At 37.4% G+C, this 22,855-nt stretch overlaps 1 protein-coding gene across 2 annotated transcripts in view; it reads left to right on the forward strand.

The window, feature by feature from the left end:
• Nucleotides 1-21,648, forward strand: part of LOC135419893 (receptor activity-modifying protein 3-like) — a 41,816-nt gene extending 20,168 nt beyond the window's left edge. For both annotated transcript variants that reach the window (XM_064666828.1, XM_064666838.1), the window contains 2 exons: nt 900-1,032; nt 20,270-21,648. In XM_064666828.1, the coding sequence (XP_064522898.1) occupies nt 900-1,032; nt 20,270-20,525 (389 nt within the window). In that variant the 3' untranslated portion in view covers nt 20,526-21,648. The remainder of the gene's footprint in view (nt 1-899; nt 1,033-20,269) is intronic.
• Nucleotides 21,649-22,855: the final 1,207 nt, after the last annotated feature.

Here is a 22,855-nt window from a genome sequence, read left to right on the forward strand (position 1 = left end):
AGTCACAGAATCTATGATCATTGAGTCCAACTGTTAACTTAACACTGCCAAATTCACCACTAAAGCATGTCCCTTAGTGCTGCATCTACATGTCTTTGAAATACTTCCAGGGATTGTGACTCAACCACCTCCCTGGGTAGCCTGTTCCTGTCCTTTTGGTGAAGAAATTTTTCCTAATATCCAGTCTAAACTCCACGTGACACTTGATGCTCTTTCCTCTTTTCTGCCACTTGTTACATGAGAGAAGAGATCAACACCCACTTGTCTACAACCTCATTTCAGGTAGTTGTAAAAGAGTGATGAGGTCTCCCCTGAGCCTCCTTTTCTCCGGGCTAAACAAGCCCAGCTCCCTCAACCGCTCATCATAAGACTTGATCTCTAGACAATTCTTTTAGTGATACACTAAAGAAAAAGTTGCAATTGTGAAAATTCAAGCCCTTTAGCTGGTAAGATACACAAAAGTTTCTGATGTTAGAATAATTTCACAGTAATATAGTTAGTTGAATGGGATGCATTTGCGTAAGCTTGAGAAGTGCTTTCTATACTGAAGTGTGTGATCAGGAGATCCAGTTACTTTTTAAGTGAAAATGCAAATGGGCAGTAGTAAATTAGTATGAGTAGAAGCTGAGTAAGATTAGAAAAGTGACTAGATAGGTTCCTCTATGCTAGGTCTAAAAAGCAATACTATATGTGGTAACCCTTCGTATTTTATACTAAGTCATATTTTCAGTAAGTTTATGTAAAGATATACTTTTTCTGTTTTCTAAAATTGCTCAGAATATTGAATACTAAGTTTATGACAATGTAAGTGGCAAGCAGAACTGTGTGAGGAGTTTGAGTGAAGTGTTCTTGCTTCTATTTCAGTGTTTTTGGTTTAAGGTGCTTCTGGTTTTACCTAGGTGCACGTCAATGGACTGATCTCTGCAATGAATCTCTCATGTTAGAGAAGTTGCCTGCCTGTGGAAAATCCTTTGAAGAGATGATGAAGAAAGTGGACTCTAAAAAGTGGTGCAACCTGACAGAATTTATCATGTAAGAGTTAGTTTTGATTTCAATAGTTCTCACCTTATAATGGTGTTTGTCCTTTAAAAAAAGAATAACTTCAAATACCAGAACACTGTAATACCAACATCCTAATATATCCATAATATGTGTAAAATGTTTGTGTTCCAGATAGATTGAAAACCTCCAGTATTTGGTTGCCAGTTGCACAGGGCTGAGCTGCAGCTCTTAAGTCCCTGCGCTGTGGCCTCATGCACGCAGAGACACCCAGCTCTTAACTCCGAGAGTGCACAAAATAGACCACTTTATTGGAAACTAACCAATGGAATAATCAATACTACCTGCTGTTGTTTTTACCTCAAACAGTTGTGTTTACATTTAATCTATATTTCTGTGCATTTTAGGCAATTGTTACCCAAGTAAATTTTTTTTTTCTGTGAAACCACTAAAGCAATAATGCTTTTAGAATCATGCTGTTCTCTTTTCTCTGGCAGCAATACAGTTCCTTCCTCTGATTTCCTTTTTTTCAGTAAGACAACATTGTTTCAGAAATCCACCTTGTGTGAAATTGCCCTATTCAAATGTAAAGTGATTTGTCTTATTGAACTTGCTGTAGTTTGTTTCCTTACCTGACAGATAGCATGGAGAGAGTGAGCATTACCTAGTCTGTTTGGATGTTTAAAATACTCCAAGACTGACAGTAGTGAGGGTGGCATTATTATTTTCTATCTCTATTCCTGTTATCTGTTATCTCTATTCCTGTAGTTGGCTGGAGGTATTTAAATATCTCTCTATAAAGCTGCACACTTCAAACTCTGCTCTGGAGGAAACTCAGAGGGTTTGTGTAATTGGTGGCATTTTTGGCTTTGTAGAGCATCTGCTTCTTAAGACCATGTTTGCTTATGCATAATGCTTGGTTTTTGGAAGCACTGAGTACTCTCTACACCAGCTGAAATCAGGGGAAATTGCAGGTGTTCAGCACTTCAGAAAATGAGACTCAAGTGAACTAGAGCTGCTGTGGCACAAGCCAGCCTGAAGCAGAGCATCTTCCTGGATGTGAAACTGTGCTAGTGGTGTTTTTGGAGGCTGCTCTGAGGTAGCTACAAGCCATCTGTCGCCACACCTTTTACATTTAACCCTAGGTATATTCTTGTCTTGTATGATCATTGGTCTTGTCTCCTATTTAGTATCACATCGTGTGATGCAAGATTTTAATTAGCTGATGACCAACAGACATGATAGATAATGGAATGTTGAACTGCAGTGCTATGTTGCAGCAGTTCCCCAGGACTCTCTTATCACTGACACCTGTGTTGAAATGGTCTCATCTGCCGATAATGTTTCATAATCTGACAGCATATTAACAATTTAGATGCTATTCTTTCTTAGCACATTTATTTGCACATTTATTTACAACCTTGAAATCTTTTAAAGGATACATTTTTAAAACTCACGGCACTGGAGTAAAAGATGCAGTCATGCAGCTCTCTCCAGTGAGGGGAAGGGCAGGAGGAGGCAAATCATCTTGCAGAAATTGCATTCAGATCTGGCAGAGAAATATACATATACAAAGAAAAAGAAATCCTTGCAGTGCTGGTACTGATAAATTTCTTTAATAAATAACTGTATGTTATGGAGCAATAATTTCAATTTTGCAACTCACCTAGGTACAAGATGTTTTATTTATTTTGATGGAAGCACTGTAATTTTGCTCCATTTTATGTTCTTTACAGTTGTATTATAGTCACAGAATGAGTTCTTTGCTGATATCTTGTTCATATTGATGTGTCCTTAACTAATGGGACTACTTGCGGCAGTGAAAAGTGCCTGTAGGAGTCAAAATATTAGATTGTGCCTTTGTTAATGCAGGTAAATAAACAGACAGCTTTTTTTCAAGACTTGTGCTAAAATTTCTTCAATAATTTGGTGCAATTTTGGTGCAAGAATTTTTCAAGGTTTGGAGGTGACTGAAGTTTGAGTTCTCCTGACTTTCAGCTAAAATTAAGAATCCAACTAGTTTTTATCCTTTCCAATTCCACTTGCCCTTTGGTGTTGTTTTTATTCCCTGTACAAGAAAATTCCTGCCTTCCTATGGAAATGGTTTTTCTGAAGTTGGTCAGTCTGAGGCTTTGAACATTTTTCCTCAAAAGCAACACCAGAAGAATTCAAGCCTCTTACAGAAGAAAAACCTTTTACATTTTTACATAGTATTCATTTTTTGAAAACTTTCTTTCTATCTCCTATATTTCAAGTTCTACTTTAGAAGACAGTAGCAGGAAGAATTTGTTTAGATTAATCAGGCATCACAAGTCTGATTACGATTTATAATAAGAGTTCATTGCACTGAAGAAACAGCAGATGTGCATCTACCTTTACGAATTTTACTCTTCTGAGAATAAACATTGTTATTTGATGTCATGTTTATATAAGAAGCATATAGAATCATAGAATGGCCTGGGTTGGAAGGGACCATAAAGATCATCTAGTTCCAATCCCCCCACCCTGGGCAGAGACGTATGTAGGCTAATTTATTCCAGATCATTGGAGGAGCCCTGACAGATGAGGCAGAAACAATTCTGTCTATGGAGTAATCTGCCAAATTAATGAAAAACTGGTTTATCTAGCCATGGGCACTTAAAAGTCACATCTTGAAACCTGGTGGTATTAGTTTACACTGATTTTACATATAGCCTCCAGCAGTAACAATTAATCAACCTGGATCAAATAGAGGGTTAAAACTGTGGGGTTTGTATAAAAAACCCTGTTTCTTCATACAGTTATTTCTGCATGGCACTTTTCATTTAGAAAGATTTTTCAAAATCTTTGTATCTTATATCAAAATGTAACAGTTAATGGAAATCTGCTTCTTTTCTAAATTCTTGTTTCACGGAGGAGTTTTAGCTCTTCAGTGTAAATGGCTGTCCTCGATTATGAGACTGTAAATAGCAATTATCTGCAGTGCTTCACTGTTTGGCCAAACATTTGTGAGAGATATTACAGTGACTTCAATTTGTCATAACTTAATTATACTGTAAGATTTTCTGACAGCTCTGACATTCATAAAAAACTTGTGTTCTTTAAAAAGCAGCATCTTGACTGATTTTAAACAGATGAGGCTCCTATGTGGCAGCTGGTACTGCAGACCAATATGAGTTTTAGCATCCACAGCTGATATTGATCTTGCTGGGAAAGTATAATGACTGCATATAAACAGTAAAGTCTGAGGTAAAGCTTTACAGAAGCACTGTCAAAAGAAAGTTTTCCTATTGTTTTTGCATTTTTCTATAGGATTCACAGAGAAGTTAGGATACAGGTACTCTAGGTCAGATGGTCCAAAGGTACTTGAAAGCTTAAATATGATGAGGGATCAAAGTAGGATTTTAAAATATTTTAAGTAATTTAGATGTGATGTATTTCAGTGGTTCTTGCTTGGACATTGGAATATGAAGGCCAACCACAAACACCTTACAAGAAAGGTAAAACACAGCTGGAGATATTCATTGACAGAGAAGAGGGGTTTGCCTAGTCACAGTTTTGGTGATGCCTTTGAGTTATTCATAGGGAGCTCTGAAGATGAAAATAGAACTCAGTTTAACAGACAGGAAATTATGGTACATGGCAAGTGAACTGAAGTGTGGGTGAAAGCTATATGGGGAATTAACAAAAGAAAATATACTTCTCATTTGCCAGAAGATTGGAAATTACAGAAAGGTTTTATTTTTAATGTTTAATATTTCTGAAATTTTATATCTATTTATAATAACATGCATGTTATAAGTTCTGCATTACATATAATAACAGAAGTATTATATTTCTGTATTACCATCTTAATATTTAGCAACTACATCTGAATATATAAAATCTGCTACCATCCACAAACCAAAGTCCATTATTAACCGTCAGATTTTTTTCACTGTGCTATGTTAAATCCTGGTGTGGTTACAATGGAACTACAGTTGAGAGGCCAGGTATGACTAATTACTGAAGCAAGTGGCCAGATGACGATGGGAGCACCCAGAGCTGTCTTACATGAACCTGAAAAAATGCTGCTTATTGTAATGGCTTAGATTACTTTCTATTCTTAGCTCATGAAAGGGTTTTCCAAATACTTCTAACTGGATCCTGGAAACAATTTAGCTAGAACAAGCAGTTTCTAAACAAAATTCTGTGTGTATCTTAGGCCTAACCCCTGTGGAAATGTGGGATCACAATGTGCTAATACTGATTATCAGTGGCTTGTTAAGCTTTTGGTCTGCTCCCAGGCACTAGTCTTCTCCTCTCTTCTACATCCCCATTTTCCGAATCTTTATGAGTGTAGTTACTAGCATTTCAGTAATTTTGAGGCCAGAAAGATGGCCATCTGGTCTGCACTGTTGAATAATACAGGCCTTGCAGTCTGCCCAGTAGTCACTATTTAAAACCTTGTAAGAATAAGTGTATATTATGGGAATGCATAAACTCTTTATTTAAAAGATTAGTATTGATTCATTACATCTCTATATATAGATTGTTCCAAAGGGTTTGCTGTTCACAGCCAGAGGAAGATGTGTCTTATTTCTCATCAGTTTGACTCCAGTTCCCAGCGTTTGCACCTTATTACATATTTCACAGATACAGTAAAATTCCTTCTTTTGTCAGAAATCCATTTTTCACAACTAAATACAAACAAGCCACTTTTAGGTCACCTTTCAATCACTTTTCTTTTATCAAATTAATATCAAAGTTTTACAGTGTGTCATAATAATGCAGATATTTCAGACTTCTTGAACTCTTGCAAGTTTTCACAAGTCTTCTTTTGGAATTTCAGTAGCTTCAGGTCTAGAACTGAATATTTTACCTAGCAGTAGTTTGTATAGTGTTAGGTACTTACTCCCTGTTTTTTCATCTAGTCCTGCTGTGTATTCAGCACTTTTCTTCTGCCAAAATATTTAGATATTGCATTAATCCTCCTAGCTACCTAATAATTCTAGGAGGACATGGTTTACAAGCTGTAAATGATTTAAAGTCCTTCTCAGAGTGACTTGCAAGTGTGACATACATTATTTCTGGATCTATAATCTTGCATTCACTAGTGTTAAAATGCATATTGCTTACATAAATCTGTATTTTTAAGTCATCCAAATCAGTCCTTGTAACTGCACCTACATTTTCTACTCCTTCACCATTTAACATGTTATTTGCATACTTAAACATGTTATTTGCATACTTAAACAAAAAGTATGTGTTTGCCTTACTAGGTTGATTAAGATATTGGGCCAAAACTTTTGCAGCTGCACTCTGTTAATGACAATTACTTTTTTATAGTTAGTTTTCAGGTTCCATATATTTTTAATTCAAAAGCTACCTTTGATTTTTAATGTTTTGGGGGATTTTCCCCATGTTTTAAACAAAGTTTGGTAAAAAGTGATTATAAGGAAGTATGTGGTATCTGCTCACAAAATTTCCAAAAGATTAATTTGAAAAATCTGTAAGATTGTGTTTTAGACTCTGTATATGTATTTCTAGTTGATTGACTGCTCTGAGAGCAAACACTACATAGGTAAGAAATACAGATCTTTATGGTATGTCAATGCAAAAAGCTTTAGTAACAATGTATAGCAAAAGAGAGACATACACTTTCATTAGAAAGTTTTACGTATTTAATCTAACAAGATAATTTATATTTTAATCTTCACTATTGGGTATTCTTTTGTTACATTCCCTAGAGACAGAGTTATACTAGTTTTTTTTTCACACAGTCGTCCAGTAATTCCATACAAAGATGTCACTTAAAGAAAGCGTGTCCAACTGCACTGTAGCACATGCCAGTCAGCATTCCTGATTTTATTGCATGTATATATGTACGTATATATATGTATATATGTAGAATTAAAGTATTTTCAGTGGTAGCAATAGAGCTAAAGGCATTGCTCTCTGATAGTCACATACTTTTTTGGTTGACATACTGCCAAACACCTCTTCTGTTTAGAAGCATGTGGACCTTGTTATCACTGATTTAGGCTTCCAGCTTTTCTGCAATAAAAATTATTAGGCTGTAAGAATACAGAGGAATAATTAAAGGGTCACTACTGGAATAGCAAAGATGACAATTACAGATATTTGGTCATAGACTTCCTCCTTTCTTCAACTGAAATGTTAAGAGTTGATGCTTGATTTACCTATCTGTCAGAAGGAACCTGTTTTGGCCAGATGCACATTGTGCATCTGGGGCCCTGGGCAGCAGACACCAATAATAAACATGAACCTATTGCCATGCCTCAGGAAAGCGTATCAAAAGGAAATCAAAATGAGGGCAGGATGCTGCATCATTCATTACAGAGAGAGAAATAGTAAGGACAGTATCTTTCTGGCTTAGAGTTGATTAGTCTCTCTCTGATGTTATTACGGATAGTGATGGCAAAGGAGGCCGGAAAGTGATCTTCCTTTCACTTTCCTTTCAGAGAAATGGATGCCTACATATTTTATACTTGTTTCTTGTTGCACACTTAACTCAGTTATAACGCTATGCATCTTGTCACTCCAACAGTCCTCTCTTAAACTGAGTCTCCACATAGGACTGCCAGCTTGGAGTTGTCTAAGTGTGTTACCAAACTAATTTCTCACAGATCCAAAGCAAACTGTGGAGTGCTTTTCTTTATCTGAATCAATAAATGAAGTAACAGTTGTTAACTTAATATCCATATGATAGTGCTTTTATGTAATTTTCAGTCTATCTAGTCCTCTAGACACTTCCTGAGGGGACACATCAGCCTCAGTAGCTGTTTGCTATTGGTCTGAAATGTAGGGTTGGATTGTTCTTGTTGATCTACATAAGTGTTGTCTATTAGACTGGAGACATTATGTTATTTCAAGCCAACACTGTTGTTGCAGCAGTCAGCTCAAGTGTGTAAGGTTGCATATCTGCTAACCCTGAGTGCTCACAGTCATTCATTCTGTGTTTTCTGGCCAAGGAGTAGCTGTGGATTTAGAGTCCAAGGGTTAAATAGCAATTTGTGTTTTGGAAGAGAGTTCTAGTAAAGTAGTGCATGTAACACATGTTAGATCTGGCTTTTCTGTTTCAGAAAGAGAATTGGTAGTAACAAACTTTTTCCTGCTGTCCCTACATTTCTTTTTACTTCATCAAGCCTGTTTTCTCAGATCTAAGAGTCCCTATTTTGTTGTGAGACAGTGGCTGTGTGGCATAGCTTTATGGCACATGTAAGATGTTAAAATTTTTTCCAAAGTTTTAAATTTCAGTTCTTAGCAGAATAGGGAATGGCAAAATTTTTCTTTAATTATATATCTGAAGCAGGTTCATTGAAAGTATCTGTGTGCCTGATAGAATTCCCTGCTTTGCTGTGATCATGGTCCAAGGTCTGTGCTAACAGAACTGCTAACTGAACAATTATTTTTTTTTCTATACAGCTCAGCGTAGTTTCCCCACAAAGCTTTACATGAAAGATGAATTCTGTAGAGACAATAGTTTTCAATCCCATTGAAGATGACAAAGGAGTCCACCCATGTTCTGTACAGATGTCAAAGATTTGAAAAAGGAATTAAGGAAAAAAATCTGTATGACTAAAGCCAAATTTCATGTAATGCTCTGGAAAAGTAATCCTAAAGCTGTTGCTCAATTTTAAAGTCAATGGGAGTTTTGCCTGTTACAATGTGGCCCAATGAAACTAATCATAAAAGTGCCTAGTTCTCAAAGAAACTTAGTAAAATGTTACATAAAAGAAAGCCAGATGCCATTAAGATCGATGGGAAAGCAAACTCTGGAAGAATCATATGCAGTCTAAGATGAAATTATATACCCCCACTTCTTAAAGCTTGGAACTAATAACCTCTGCTGGCTGAGTGTGTATGTAAGAACCCTCCAAACTGTCATTTTCTTGGGCAGTTATCTTAAGTTTTTTCATCTTCCCCATTGACTGCTGCAGGAAGCCTGATCTAGATGCTGATTGCATCCAACTGCTAATGTCAAAACTTCTACAGAAGAAGAATGTACTGGGAAAACCACAGAATCACAGGATGATTTGGGTTGGAAGGGACCTTAAAGATCATTTGTTTCCAAGCCGTAGGCAGGGACACCTTCCACTAGACCAGGTTGCTCAAAGCCTCATCCCACCTGGTCTTGAACACTTCCAGGTATGGGGCATCCACAGCTTCTCTGGGCAACCTATTCCAGATAGTAAAGAATTTATTTGTTATATCTGATCTAAACCTACCCTCTTTCAGTTTCAAGCCGTACCCTGTTGTCCTTTCACTAGGTGCCCTTGTAAATGATCCCTCTCCAGCCCTCTTGTAGGTGCCCTTTAGGTACTGGAAGGCTGCTATAGGGTCTTCCCAAAGCCTTCTCCTCTCTAGGCTGAACAACTCGCCACTGGTCTCCACTTGAGCATTGAACCACTGACTGCACCTCTTTGAGGGTGACCATCCACCAAGTGGTCCATCTGTCAAAACAATGTCTCTCCAGTTTAGAGATAAAGCTGTTGTGTGGGTCAGTGTCAAATGCTTTGCACAAGTGCAGGTACATGATGTCAGTTTTTCTCTTATCCACCAATGCTGTAACCTCTTTGTAGAGAAGGCCACCAAATTTTCCAGCTACAATTTGCCCTTAGTGAAGCCATGTTGGCTGTCACCAATCACCTTCTTTTTTCCATGTGACTTAGCATAGTTTCCAGGAGGATTAGGTCCATGATCTTGCTGGACACCAGGGTGAGACTGACTGGCCTGTAGTTCCTTGGGTCTTTGTTATTTCCTTTCTTAAAAATGGGGGCTATATTTCCTCTTTTTCAGACAGTGGGAACTTCACTAAACTGCTGTGGCTTCTCCAATGTGACATATAGTGGCCAGGCCGCTTCCTCTGCCAGTTCTTTCAGGACCTGTGGATGCATCTCATCAGGTCCTGTGGACCTTCAGGTGCCTTAAATGGTTTTGAACCTGATCTTCTACTATGGGTACTTCTTTGTTCTCCAAGTCCCTTTGCCTTCTGTGAGTTGAGCAGTGTGACTGGGGAATTTGCCAGTGAAGGCCAAGTAAAAAAAATAATTTAGTACCTCAGCCTTCTCATTTCCCAGGTAATCACCTCTTTTGTTTCCTTCCAGATAGGGTCCAGATATTCCTTAGTATTAAATCTCAGTAAAAATCACTGGTAAAAAATCTCAGACAAACCACTGGGCCTGTTTTGCGGCTAAGGTGAGACTCTGATTCGTGTGAGCTAATATGTTCCCACAGTAATGGTCTCATAATTAGAAAGCAGACACCTTTTATTCATTCTTTTCAACGTTATCAGAAAAGTATCAATTTTGGATTTTTGTGTGTGATTTTCTCCCATGAAAGACAACCTGGGGCTGCCTGAAACTGGACCTTTGAGTGACCACCGCATGTGATCTTAGGTCTAGAAGAATACTGATTAAAGGACGTCCCACTCTTCCTCAGTTCTGTCATGTAGGAGGGACATGTCTGTATTTGTGTTAGGGTTTGTATCCCTGTAGACAGACTAGTACATTGGTTATGCTTTACCTTGGACCAAGTCAGGATAAAAATGCTGCAAATCACAAATATGCTTGCATGACAGAAGGTCGTTGTATTGTTGCCTGATCTGCTGCTTATTTTCTGCAATGTTTTTGCCTAAGTTCTGTATGTGTCTGAAGAGTAATTCTTTTTTTTCCCCTGAAGATTTGCTGAGAATGGGAACCAAAATTCCTTATTTAGCTTGCTGTAAGCCTTTGCAGTTTTGTCAGTTCAGATTTTGTAGAAGAAAGTATTCTTTGTCAGCTTAGTGTCTCTGTGAAGGAAGGTTGAACAAACCTGCACTTTGTGTGGCCTCATGTCAGTGTAGCTTATTTACCATTAAGTGTTGTGGAATGTAGAAAAAGGACTGGTGTGGTAGATGCTAGCATTTGGTCTTCTTTGGTAGGATCGTCTTTCTTTGAGCTTCTTATAGATACAGTTGTTGCATTTTTTTAAGCTCTCAGCAAAATGCAGCTAATACTGATATTTAATCCTTTCTAACTGCCTTTCTTTCACCTTTCTACATATAAAAACATACAGTAATTTTGTATTAAAAAGCCTTCTAAAATCTCCTAGTGGTAATGGCAGCAGTGGCAAAATCAGGCTGGTTACCCCCGAGAACCTATTATTTTCCTTCTGTGACTCATGCTTTTCTTTTCAAAAGCAAAGTAAAGCATCTTATAAATCAGTTAAGTGTGAACAAGTAAAACAATGGAAAAGAATGCCGTATTTGAGCGGTTGTGTTGCCATCATTCTGGTAGCTGACAATAGCAATTTTTCATTGCAGAAATGGTAATGTGTACCATCTATTATTTGAAAAATTGGGAATGAAAGAACACTAAAGTTCATAAAGTCTCACCAAATTGCCTGGTACAGAGCTATGCTGAGAATGTGTACATTCACGTGCTGTTTGGGATCAGCTGTTCTAGACACAAGTTGCTGTGAAGTTAATGCAAAGTCACAGCTTGCCCTTGAATGGGGCTATAGTAGAATATCTTTAAGAGGAACTGTATTTCAGGTCAATCTCCATTACTTTCATATGAATATATGAGCTTTGGTTTACATTATGTAGATAAGAATATGTCCTGATGCATATGAATAAAGTGGTTGCTTTGAATTCAGACACCAGGGTTCAACATGAGGCAAGAATACTTCATTCCCCTATAACTGCTTTCCTCTTGATAGATGAAGAGGCTGAAATATGGTTTCTTAGTGCAGTTACAGTCTTTGCCTTTACTACTAGGAGAGGCAAATTTTATACAATCCATGGCTGTGAAAATAAAATGTATATTTGATAACTCCAGGTGAGGCACTGAATAAGTTTATGGCTTTGGATACTCATTTCTAGTACTTTTTCTCTCTGTAGTGCAGTTATAGCAATGCATTCCTAAGTCTGTGTCTGCTGTGGCCAGGTTACATGATGCAGAAGAGTGGTGAAAAAACATTCCTAGATGTTGAATTTTTAATGAATCATTCTGACTTCTGAATTTTAATGCTGTATTAAGAACACTGCCATTTATGAATTCTGTGCCGACTTGCAGACCACTTTGCTTACAAATGCAAAGTAATGACTTTGTTCTGCAGCATATTGTAGACATAGCTATGCTACAAACTAGCAAAGCCTTATCAACTTTTCAGCTGATGAGATTTCTTGGGTTTTCATTTTAGACACCGAAAAATCTTGCTTTTTTCAAATTAAACCTTGCTTTGAAGAACTCTCTTGAAACCAGTATATGGGTTTAATGTAGAGGATAAGGAGAAAACTGACAATCTTTGGGGAGGCTGCTGAATTAAATACACAAACTACCAAGAGCTCAGATTTGGTGAACTAAAGCTATGCATTTGTTATTTATACTACAATATGTGTTGTAATTGCAGTCTACAAAAGCCACAGTTCAGGAATACCAGCGCTGAGGAATGGGGAGAAGAGAAAACAATTGGCATTTGTTCTTCATCAAAGATAATTGTTTCTTTCTTGTTAAACAACAGGAGATATTGGGTCTTCCATTGAAAAAACAATGATGACCATATCATTCCAGAATAGTGTGCTTTTTCAGCCCATTCTCCATCTCTTCAAGGTTTTTAAGAACTCAAACCTTTCTGTTCTTAAGTTTACAAAGTATTTTGCAAATCTTTATGAAGTTTTATCAGTGTGAAAAAAGAGGAGGATCTTCTGAGCCTGCTGCTATGTAGGAAAAAACTACCTTTTCATTACCAATAGCTGAAAACTTTTTAGTTTTTAATATCAGATTTCAGTTGTTCAAGTGCTTTTTTCAGCAAGTTTTAACGTGTTATATTTATTTCTCATGAGTCTTTGTTTCAAAAAGAGAGTGAAATCTGGCATTTGCCAGGAGGTCACTGATGTAAACATCAATATTTTCTTCTTGAAGTTCTAAAAGAGTTTTCAACATTGATGAAGTTAAGGCCCCCAAAAGACACCAGTTACAATATTTTAGCAAGGGTGCTGTAAACCAAATTGATGTGTACTGCAGTAGATCCTCAGACTAATGGCTGATAGCTTGCACTCACAAGGTGGCATCAGTATGTCAGTGCTTACATTACTGAGTCAATTAACAAATAGTTAGAGATATGAGAATATAATAATCCTAATGAGTAAAGTCTCTTGCAAAAAATAATGTAAGCAATTTAGAGGTGATGTTAGAAAGCACTCTGCTGTTAAATCTCAGGACTGTCAGCTAATATGGTCTTTCAACACCTTTCCTAACCTTTTTGAAATTTACTATGATAAGATCAGTAATAGAAAACAGTCTTCATGGAGCTTATTATTAAAGGCTTTATTTCAAAATAAGCAGTGCATAAGATTTCTGTCTAAAGTTGCTTAGTGGTAAAATAATATGGCATAACTTGATAGGCTGGTATGAATTATGCAATGCATATATAACGGACAGTATATTTTTAGATGCAATGAAAACAGAAAGATAAATGTGTTATGAAAATGAAAACTTAATACAAACTTTTCTGTTTCTTCTGTTCTGGTTTGCAAAACAGTTTCTACATTCTTGTTTTCTAAATGGATCAACCATGAACATAAAGTAACAGATTAGCTCAACAGAGAGAAAAAATAGATTTTCTTGCTCCAGACTACCTGTGGTATTAGTCATGTGGTTGACTGTTGGACCCAATAAGAAGTTGAATAAACTCAGCAGATTCAGGAGCTGAGAACCAGCTACCTCTCCCAGGTGACAGTCTCAAGATGCTGGGCCCCTCTTCTCCTGATCTGCAGACAGTCTTACTGAACATCATCCAAAATCTCCTGACATAATATTTTTTGCACTTACTTAGAAGGCTCCTGACTTGCCCTTAAGCAACTCCAAGGAGTATTGCAATGCTCAAATATTTAATAAACAGTTGTGGATAAGGAGTAGGGCCCTTTGGGTCCACCATTGGCTTCTGTTGTGTGTGTGACACGTTGGAACAGTCTCAGGAAGCCACAAAGCACAAGACGAAGTTAGTAAGGAGAGGGCATATGTCTTTAGTATCACAAGTAAGAGGGGAAGACATAAGAAAGGAAAAAAATTCAATGGTGTACGTGCTGTTCTGTCAAGGTCATGTTAAAACATAATCATGTACTTCAATAGTAGTTAAGCAGAACTTTTCTATATTAGGCTCTTCCTCTGTGCTATACCATAAATTAATTTTTAATGTTGTTACTTTTCCTCTGATTCTATGGTTAATTTTTCATCGGTTTTGGTCTTGTTTGTGAACTGTCCATGCATAGATTGCAATTTTAAAGAATACGTTTACTAGGCAAAACTACAAAAATAATTTATTCTTTAACTGAAGCTTAAGATCTGTAACTAATGGCCTGATTTTTGTTTCCCATTATTTGTGCTCCACTTGGAAAAGAACACTCTCCTCCCAGAGCAAGTGGCTTTTGTAATTGCAGGAATTTTATTAGTGTATATAAACCCATTTTCCATAAGTAATCAGAAAAAATGAACATTCTTTACATGATCATAAAAATTATGTAATCATAAACCAGGGATATGGAAATTATGATGAAAAGTTCAACTTTAGAAGTAAATTAATTGTTTGGGTTTGTGGTTTTTTTTTCTCCTTTTCAATCTGTGGAGATGCTGCAGTGGGTGTTTCTAAAGTGTAGACATAATTGAGCCTTGATTTCTATTTCACAGCTGGATATCACCAGATAATTCTCTCTTCTCTTTCCACTTTAAGTTCTGTGGTGTTATAAAAGGCTTGTGCTACTTTGGACTAAGTGAAATCTAATAACAGCTTCCACTCAGTAGATGACACTTGCATATCCTCTTAGAAATAGAAAAAAGCAGTTATTTGTAGATGTAAGCTGCAATGAGGGAGAAGGGATCTTCTGTTATTTCTTTTCCTGTGAGTTTTTGTCTGTTGGTCAGAAAAATTACTGTCTTCACAGGTGTTTGTTTTGAATGGCTCTCCGGAGGCACAGCTGTGTAGCACTGATCTGGATTAGAGCCACATTTTCCCTGTTTACCTGTCAGCTTGGTTCATCTAGATGGAAAGGAAAGCTGCATTTTAGGGTTTTCAGTTAGATTTATTCAATGATTTTTCATTTTCCAGACAGTTGTTGAAGCTAAGGGTGGAGATCTGTAATTATTTCAAAGGGCACCAGAATGTATTTATTATTTTCAACCCAAGCGAGTAAGTTTGTCATGATGTCCATTATTTAGTGGCATAAGAGTAAACTATACTTTATAATGTTGTCATTAAACTATTTTTTTGCCTTTCCCCCATACACACATTAATTTTTTTCCTTATGTTTTGTAGTGCATTATTTTCTTCAGGCTGAACTCTATATTGGAGCTGCACAAAAGTAGATCTGATCTGATTAGGGAAGTAAAAATATGTCTGTGAGAATACTCATCTTGGCAGAAGATATGTGATTAAAGCAATGGTGAGATACAGCCACAAATCTGTTTGGAGAGATGTTGAATGCGAAAAACTCGTAAATATTCCACTATATTTGTAGGCTCTCATAGCTGATTATAAAACTAAAGCTTTCCTTTTAATATGATGATGAAACCTCAGAAGATAATTATCTTATGGTTTGGATCCTTATTTGAACTTCATCCACACTGTTACACCCTGAAATTCTATACGATCTTGATGTGTCTCATGCAAGAGTAGGCTTCTTATTTTTCTGAGGTTGTTTGGTACTTCCTGCCTCCACAAATGCTGTAAGAAACACCTTCCTCATCATATGATATTTGTTTTTATTATTGCAGCATTTCTTATTCCAGACTGGGCAGAGGTTATGAAGATGATAATTCAATTTAATATATGACTATGTATAAAGAAATTTTTGGTTGAACCATCTGGGGGAAAACAAATAGTTTTGAAACATCTTTAACATCTTTATTAAAATACACCACATGACTTGTAGTGTACTGGAAGAGTGCCTCTAGATTTCTGTCCAGGATGTAGAGTAACAGCAGTGAGTGTCCCTGATGTATCTATTATCTGATTTGCATCAAGACTCATTTATGCTAGAGAGAATTTTCCCTGTATTCTCTGAATACTTAGTGGACTCTAAATAACAAAAATTACTCATAATGCATTATATATCCTGCAATACCCTTCCATATTTATATCATTAATACTGAAGTTGATTTATGTAAAGTGGAAAAGTGGAAGTGTGGTAGTTGTTTTGCTTTTAAATTCTTGACCTACATCATTAAGCAATGACAAAACATCCCTGGCTGTGTGTGTGCTGAGAGTCTCTGGGGTGGTCTGTCCACAAGTGCTGGAGAGGTGGAAAAAGTCTTCTGTTGGAACTGACAGTGAGTCTACTGGCTGCAGCCAGAAAATGCCTTCAAAGGTCTGTCTTAAGTAGCATATATATGGTATTCGGCTTTTTGATAATTGTTTGGGGATTTTTGCAAAAACAATTTTGCTTTGGAAAATGCTTATTTGTTGAAACTTAATTAAGCAATCTATTTGTTTTCTTGGTCTCATGAAAATTTGGAGGAGGGAGTTTTATTTTTTGTGTTTTTGGAAACCGATCATCTCTGCAATTTTCCTGCACAGGTATGTTGAGGAAGAAGGAGCAAGAATTTACCACATTCCTCCCTGGTGATGTGGGAAACTACAGATGAGATTCAAGCCCCCACTTAGACTGAGAAGTGCCCTAGGTGGTAGGCTTATGTACCCTGAGACAGATAAGATATAATACATCCAGCTGTCTATTTAAATAGTTTGAGTGGACACTCTGTGAAAGGCTGTCCAATTAAGACAAATGTGTGCACTAGCATTCCTCATAATAACTGCCTCTTGCCCGGGTTCCTGGCTATAGGTAAACATATAAAACTGTGCTTTCTCATGGGTAAAATACTCACAAAATAAAATTTTCCACAGTTTTTATGAAAAAACCTAACCACACAGTTGTTATTATCTGTTTTACTGGAAACATAAAGTACAGCAGAAAAGTGTTTGTGCTCTGAAAATGAAGTATTTTTCTAGAATATTGAAAATTGTCTTTCATGACAAATGTCTTACACATCTGAGATTGCTCCAAAAGGAATTATATTTCATGTTCTCTGAAAGTGGATATTTTCAGTAATGTGCAGAGTTGGTTCTCCAATAAGAACTACAGTTGTCCTGAGCGTATCAGGGGAAAGCACATCTTTATATGAATTTTGCTGCTCAGAATATGCTTAGTTTCTTTTTTCTGGTTTTGAACTACTTAGCTCAGTTGAAACATAATAATTTTTCAGCCTATTCACCACAAAGCTTGTGACCTGGTTCACAGTGTAATACCTTTTCTGAGTACTAACTAGAGTCCTTGTAGCTAGCCTGAAAGAGAGGAAAATGTGACTCAGCACAAAGAATAACAACCTTCCCACATCACCTTATAATCTGAGAGGCGAAGGAGCTTGAGCTCCAGTGTGCTCTCCAACTACTGGTTCTGGGAATAAGTAAAAACTGTAATTTCTTGTTCTTTCCTTTCACAAATTGTGTAACTTAGGGGTTTCTGTTGAAATAATTCAAAAGCCAGGGTGTTTTTTGTGATAGCCTTTTTTATTATACAGAATGAAAAGGTTTGCAACTTCAACCTTTACCATTCAAATAAAGAGAATTACATAAGGCATAAAAGAATTAAGCATAGGAGAATCAAATTGGAATTAAATATCCATTAATCCCCACCTCCCTCTTAAAAAAGCCCATTAACTTGCAAACCAGTTGATCAGCTACAAAACACCCATGTTGGAGTGATGAGGATGCAGTTGCTCCCTTTTGAGGCAGCTCTTCCACAGTACCATGCAGTACCACAGTACCATATATATTTTTTACATGAAGTATCTCTTGCAGTGCATAAACTCTAAGTTATTAAATTACATAAATATTTAAGTGAATTCAGCTTTACTGGCAGACATGCAGTTCTCAAATATATGACATTTTCTTTTATCTACATTCTCACAATTGTGTGAACAAGCAGTTACAGAGCAGGTAGCTTTTTTTTTGCCCCCATATTTTTTTTTTTTAACAGATGGGAATTTAAGGCAAAATGGTAAGGAATTCAAACTACAAGATAACATTTTTATTCTACTTTGGCTCTTGGGGATTAAGTCTTTCAAATACAATATATTCCCCAAGTTATTTTTTATCTGCCTTTTTCAACATTTAACCAGGTTTTTCTAGCTATGTTGTACTTGAAATGAAAAATCAGTGGGAAATATTTTTGTTTACACCATCTAACATTTATGAAAAAACTCTACAGAATTCTTGAAGAATAGTGAATTTTCTGTAGGATTTTACACACAGAGGAAAAATAGTAACAAAAGAAAAAATTTATATCATTGAATCTTTCAGTTTAGAGTACTTTTGTGCTCAGATCACCAGGATTTATTGTTGTTTTTTTATTGAGGTGGCTGTGGCAGTGGCGAACTGAAGCAGCCACTGTCGTCTTAAGTATGCCCTTGAGATCATGGCCCAGAGCAGGGCTGGACAGAGTTCAGCACTCCCTGGATCCTGCGCTAGACGGAACACTGACCTGTCTGGGCAACTGGATGCTCCTTCATCTCTGCATTGTAGTCTGTTGAACCTTGTAACCTTGCCTTTAGATGTATTATTCTTCAGGTCCTCTGGGACTGTCTCTCCCACATTCCACTAGACATCTTCAGTTTCTAATTTAGTCCAAGGACATAAGGAATGGATGCTACCAGGTCACATAGAGGAATGACACTATTAAAATAGCAAACAGCTAATATTTGTATTTTATTTTTAGCTTATTTCCTGATGTTTTCCAGTGGCTGCTGATGTCACAAAAGCTTCCTTTCTAGTTGTTTTTCTTAAAATATACATACATCATACATATGTGCATCTTTAAGCCAGAGTCTGGGCTCGTTAGATCATCCAGTGTATTTGCTTATGAATGAAGTGGCATGAGCTCAAACTCCCTGAGAATGACAACTGCAAGGAGCTTGCAGAAGGGCCTTTCTGTGAGGCTTTTTCTTCTTCTGTGAACACAGCCCTGAGAATTTAGATGCTTGACAGCCTGTATTCTCAACCTATGTGTTTGTAGCACAGGCAGGCAGACATTTCACCTGACATACAGGCAGTAGGCAGTAGACAGTAGACTTCAGTCTTACCCAGACACTGAATGTCTCCCCTCCACTACTTTACAGCAAAGGATTGAGTCAACATTAATCCCCTGTAGGACTTAATGTCAGAATGAGTCATTCGTCAGGGGTTACCATACTTATATGTACTGTAAGGGAGGGTAGGGTCTTTAGATAATAGTACAGGATGCTGTCCCTTGAGATGTCATGTGGTTTCTTGCCCTCTCTATTTTTAATTTCCCTTTGAAGTGAGTTTATGGAATCACGCAGGACTGAAAGAAATGCAACAGACAATAATTCAGCTTCCTTATTTCTTTCCCTATTCATGTGCTGACCAGACAGTCTTAGTTTTCTTTGTTTTCTGATCCCCTCCCCCATATCCATTCACTTCTTGAATTTCTTTTACTTATAATAACACCACAAAACCCATGTGATTACTCATTTAGGCTTATTGTTTCCTATTTTTTTCCTGATGGGTAGCCAATTCTCATAAATATGTTATTACAGGACAGGTAAATTTCAGCACATGCTGTGTTGAAATCAAGTGTTAGGTCACAGTCTTTCATTAGCAGTACAAACATATAATTAGAAATTATTTATTTATTTTTTTTCCCTGCTGGACATTTGCCGCAGTTGGGAATAAGAGAAAGTTTGTGAAAAGCTAACTTTCTGTGTGTTTATTTTCCCATTATCTTCTTACTGCCTCAGGGTGAAACAGAACCAAAATTTTTACACAAAGTGAATGTTGTAGCTTGGTCCTAGTGTCACATCACAACTTTCAGCACAGTATCATGTCCAAGAGCAGTTGAGGCTTGAATTATGCATAGTTTGTTCAAAATGTCCTGTTCTTGGCACATTTGTGTGTATATTTTTTAAAGAATCTGTAGATGTCTCTAGTGAAGGAGTTCTGCTTCTACCTAAGTGGCATCAGGAGGCCCTGGCTGTAGTAACAGCACAGAGAAGAAAAGGTTTTGACCGTTGTCCATCGAGGATCTCAGAATTTCACGTTTTATTAGCACATGTGAGTCAGTTCTTCTGTCTCACTGTATAGTATTTGGTACCTACAGCTTCCACTGAAGGTCTTTCAGTAGAGTATCTACATGACAGACGCGTTCTTAGAGATTTTGTATGGCACACTTTCTCTAAGTGTAATATACATATACATGCTATTTAAACTTTTCTTAATTTTCTTCTTCTTCCAGGTATTATGACAACTTTACCCAGTGCACAGAACGTGAAGCCAACAATGCAAGTTGCTTTTGGCCAAACCCCCTTGCAGAAGGCTTTATCACTGGGATTCATAAACAATTCTTTTCAAACTGTACATCAGAAAAGGTTCACTGGGAAGATCCACCAGATGAAATTCTCATAACTCTGATCTTGATCCCAGTCATGTTGACATGTGCCATGATAACGCTGGTAGTATGGTGCAGCAAGAGAAGTGATATCCTGGTATAAGTTCTTCTTCTGGGCTTTCTTTTTCCCCATTTACTTCTTCCAAATACACTAAGAAAGGAGGAAAAAGAAAGACACTCAAAGATTTCAGATCTGCTAAATTTGAACCTGTGAGATACTGAGTCAGAGATGATGGTCCTGTGAACAAAGAACTGCCTGCTGCTGCTGAAGTTCACTGCTTCTAGCTTGGCCATGGGTGTTGCTGGTGCAAAATTCTACTTCCATTGGGCCTCATCATCATGGAATTCACAGGCAGCTCCCAGAAACAGAAGAGTCCCCAGGCAAATAGACTCCTTATCTGCAAAAAGGGTAATTTCCTATGGGTAAAGCTGTCTGGTAAACTAATTTTTGCAAAACTGTAATTGTATGTACTCACAGTGTAATATTGATTGCGGAGGAGATGATATCTCTCGAGGTTTTGTGCAGAACACTCAAGATTTTCATCTATGAACCCTGTGACTTGGATAGATCATTGGCAAAGGAACTGAACGTGGATGTAACCAAGTGGTAGCTTTTCCTGAAAGCTGGTCAAAATCATCCTTATCAAGAACTAGAAGTGTTGTCCTGGCAAAGAAACAACTTTTGTGTCCAGTGACCATCTACACAGGGAAATTATCATGCCACAGTATAAAATAGTTTATAAAATTCCTTTAAACATGGCTACTTGGAATTGTATGTCTTACAAACAAACTCTGGGAAGATAAACAGGTCTTGTTTTACAGAGCTGAAAAATGTGAGAGGAAATTGGTTTATTATAAATATACTAAGAAATAATGAAGAAACTTTCATATGCCAGACTCTATTTTTCCTCTTTTATAATTATTATTCTTGATGACTTGTGTTCACTGTATACTCCCCGCTCTCACTTCAATTTGTGCAAGTGATATCCTACAAATATGTATAAAGGTGTCATGTCGAGGTGCCTTTCAGCGTATTGTACATAAATATTTCTATGTCCTGTGTAGAGTGTGGGAACTAAAGTATGAACATCAAAGCTTGGAACAGACATAGGAGGAAAGAAAAAATTCAACTCAGAAATCTTTTTCTATGAAGTTATTCCTATGTAACAGTTTAAATAAAGATCATATGCTCAAAAATAAAACAACTTCTATGTTTGTATTGCAAACCTTTCTCTTCTGTCCATTCTGTCCCTTCACAAAATGCGATTCAGTTGAATGCTGTTTTAAGTGGGCAGTATCTGTTACAAGTGACTCTACATTTTTCTATACCTTATGCACACAACTCAATGCCAGAGTAGGAAAGAATTTTGAAGCCTGGAAAGGAATATTAGGCAAGCATAGTGTTGGAAACTGCAACGATAATGGTCGACTTCTGCTAGAATTCTGTGCGGAGCAACAGCTCACCATCACTAATACTATCTTTCAGCAGAAAAATAGTCTGAAGACAACCTGGATGCACCCCAGATCTAAGCATTGGCACCTCATTGATTATGTCTTGGTGCGACGGAGAGATGTCCGCGATGTCCATCATACCCGCGTGATGCCCAGCTCAGAATGCCAAACAGACCATTGGCTTGTACGCTGCAAACTCAACTTCAATCTCAAATTCAAACCTAAAAGGGGCAGTATCCCAAGGAGAAGACTCCAAATTAACAATCTCCAATCAGCCACAGTAAGAGATAGATTCCAGGCAAACCTTCAAACTAGGCTCAAAAACCATTCCACAGATTCTGCATATTCCTCTCCTGAAACAATCTGGCACCATATTAAAAACAGCATCCTGCAATCCTCTGAAGAATCCTTAGAGTTCTCCCTCAAGAAGAACAAGGACTGGTTTGATGAAAACAATCAAGAGATCCAGGAATTGTTGAGGAAGAAGAGAACCGCTCACCAAGCACACCTTGCACTGCCATCCTGTCACGCAAGAAAAACGGCCTTTGGTCTTGCATGCAACAAGCTCCAACAGAAACTCTGTGACATCCAGAACAAGTGGTGGATCGATCTAGCTGAAAAAACTCAATTATGTGCAGATACAGGTGATCACAAAGGATTCTATGAGGCCCTGAAAACAGCATACGGGCCTACATACCAGGTCCAAAGCCCTCTACTCGGCGCTGATGATCAAACGCTTCTAACAGATAAAACCTCCATTCTGAATCGATGGTCTGAACACTTTCAGACTCTTTTGAGTACCAACCATGGAGTCCAAGACTCAGCAATTCAGTACATTACACAACAACCGGTGAAGTATGAATTGGATACTGCCCCCACTTTAGGAGAAACCCTCAAGGCCATACAGCAGGTGAAAATTGGCAAGGCAGCTGGGGTTGATGGAATTCCTCTTGAAGTCTGGAAACACGGGGGCCTTGCACT

This window comes from Pseudopipra pipra, chromosome 1 (assembly GCF_036250125.1).
Source record: "Pseudopipra pipra isolate bDixPip1 chromosome 1, bDixPip1.hap1, whole genome shotgun sequence".
Taxonomy (NCBI): domain Eukaryota; kingdom Metazoa; phylum Chordata; class Aves; order Passeriformes; family Pipridae; genus Pseudopipra; species Pseudopipra pipra.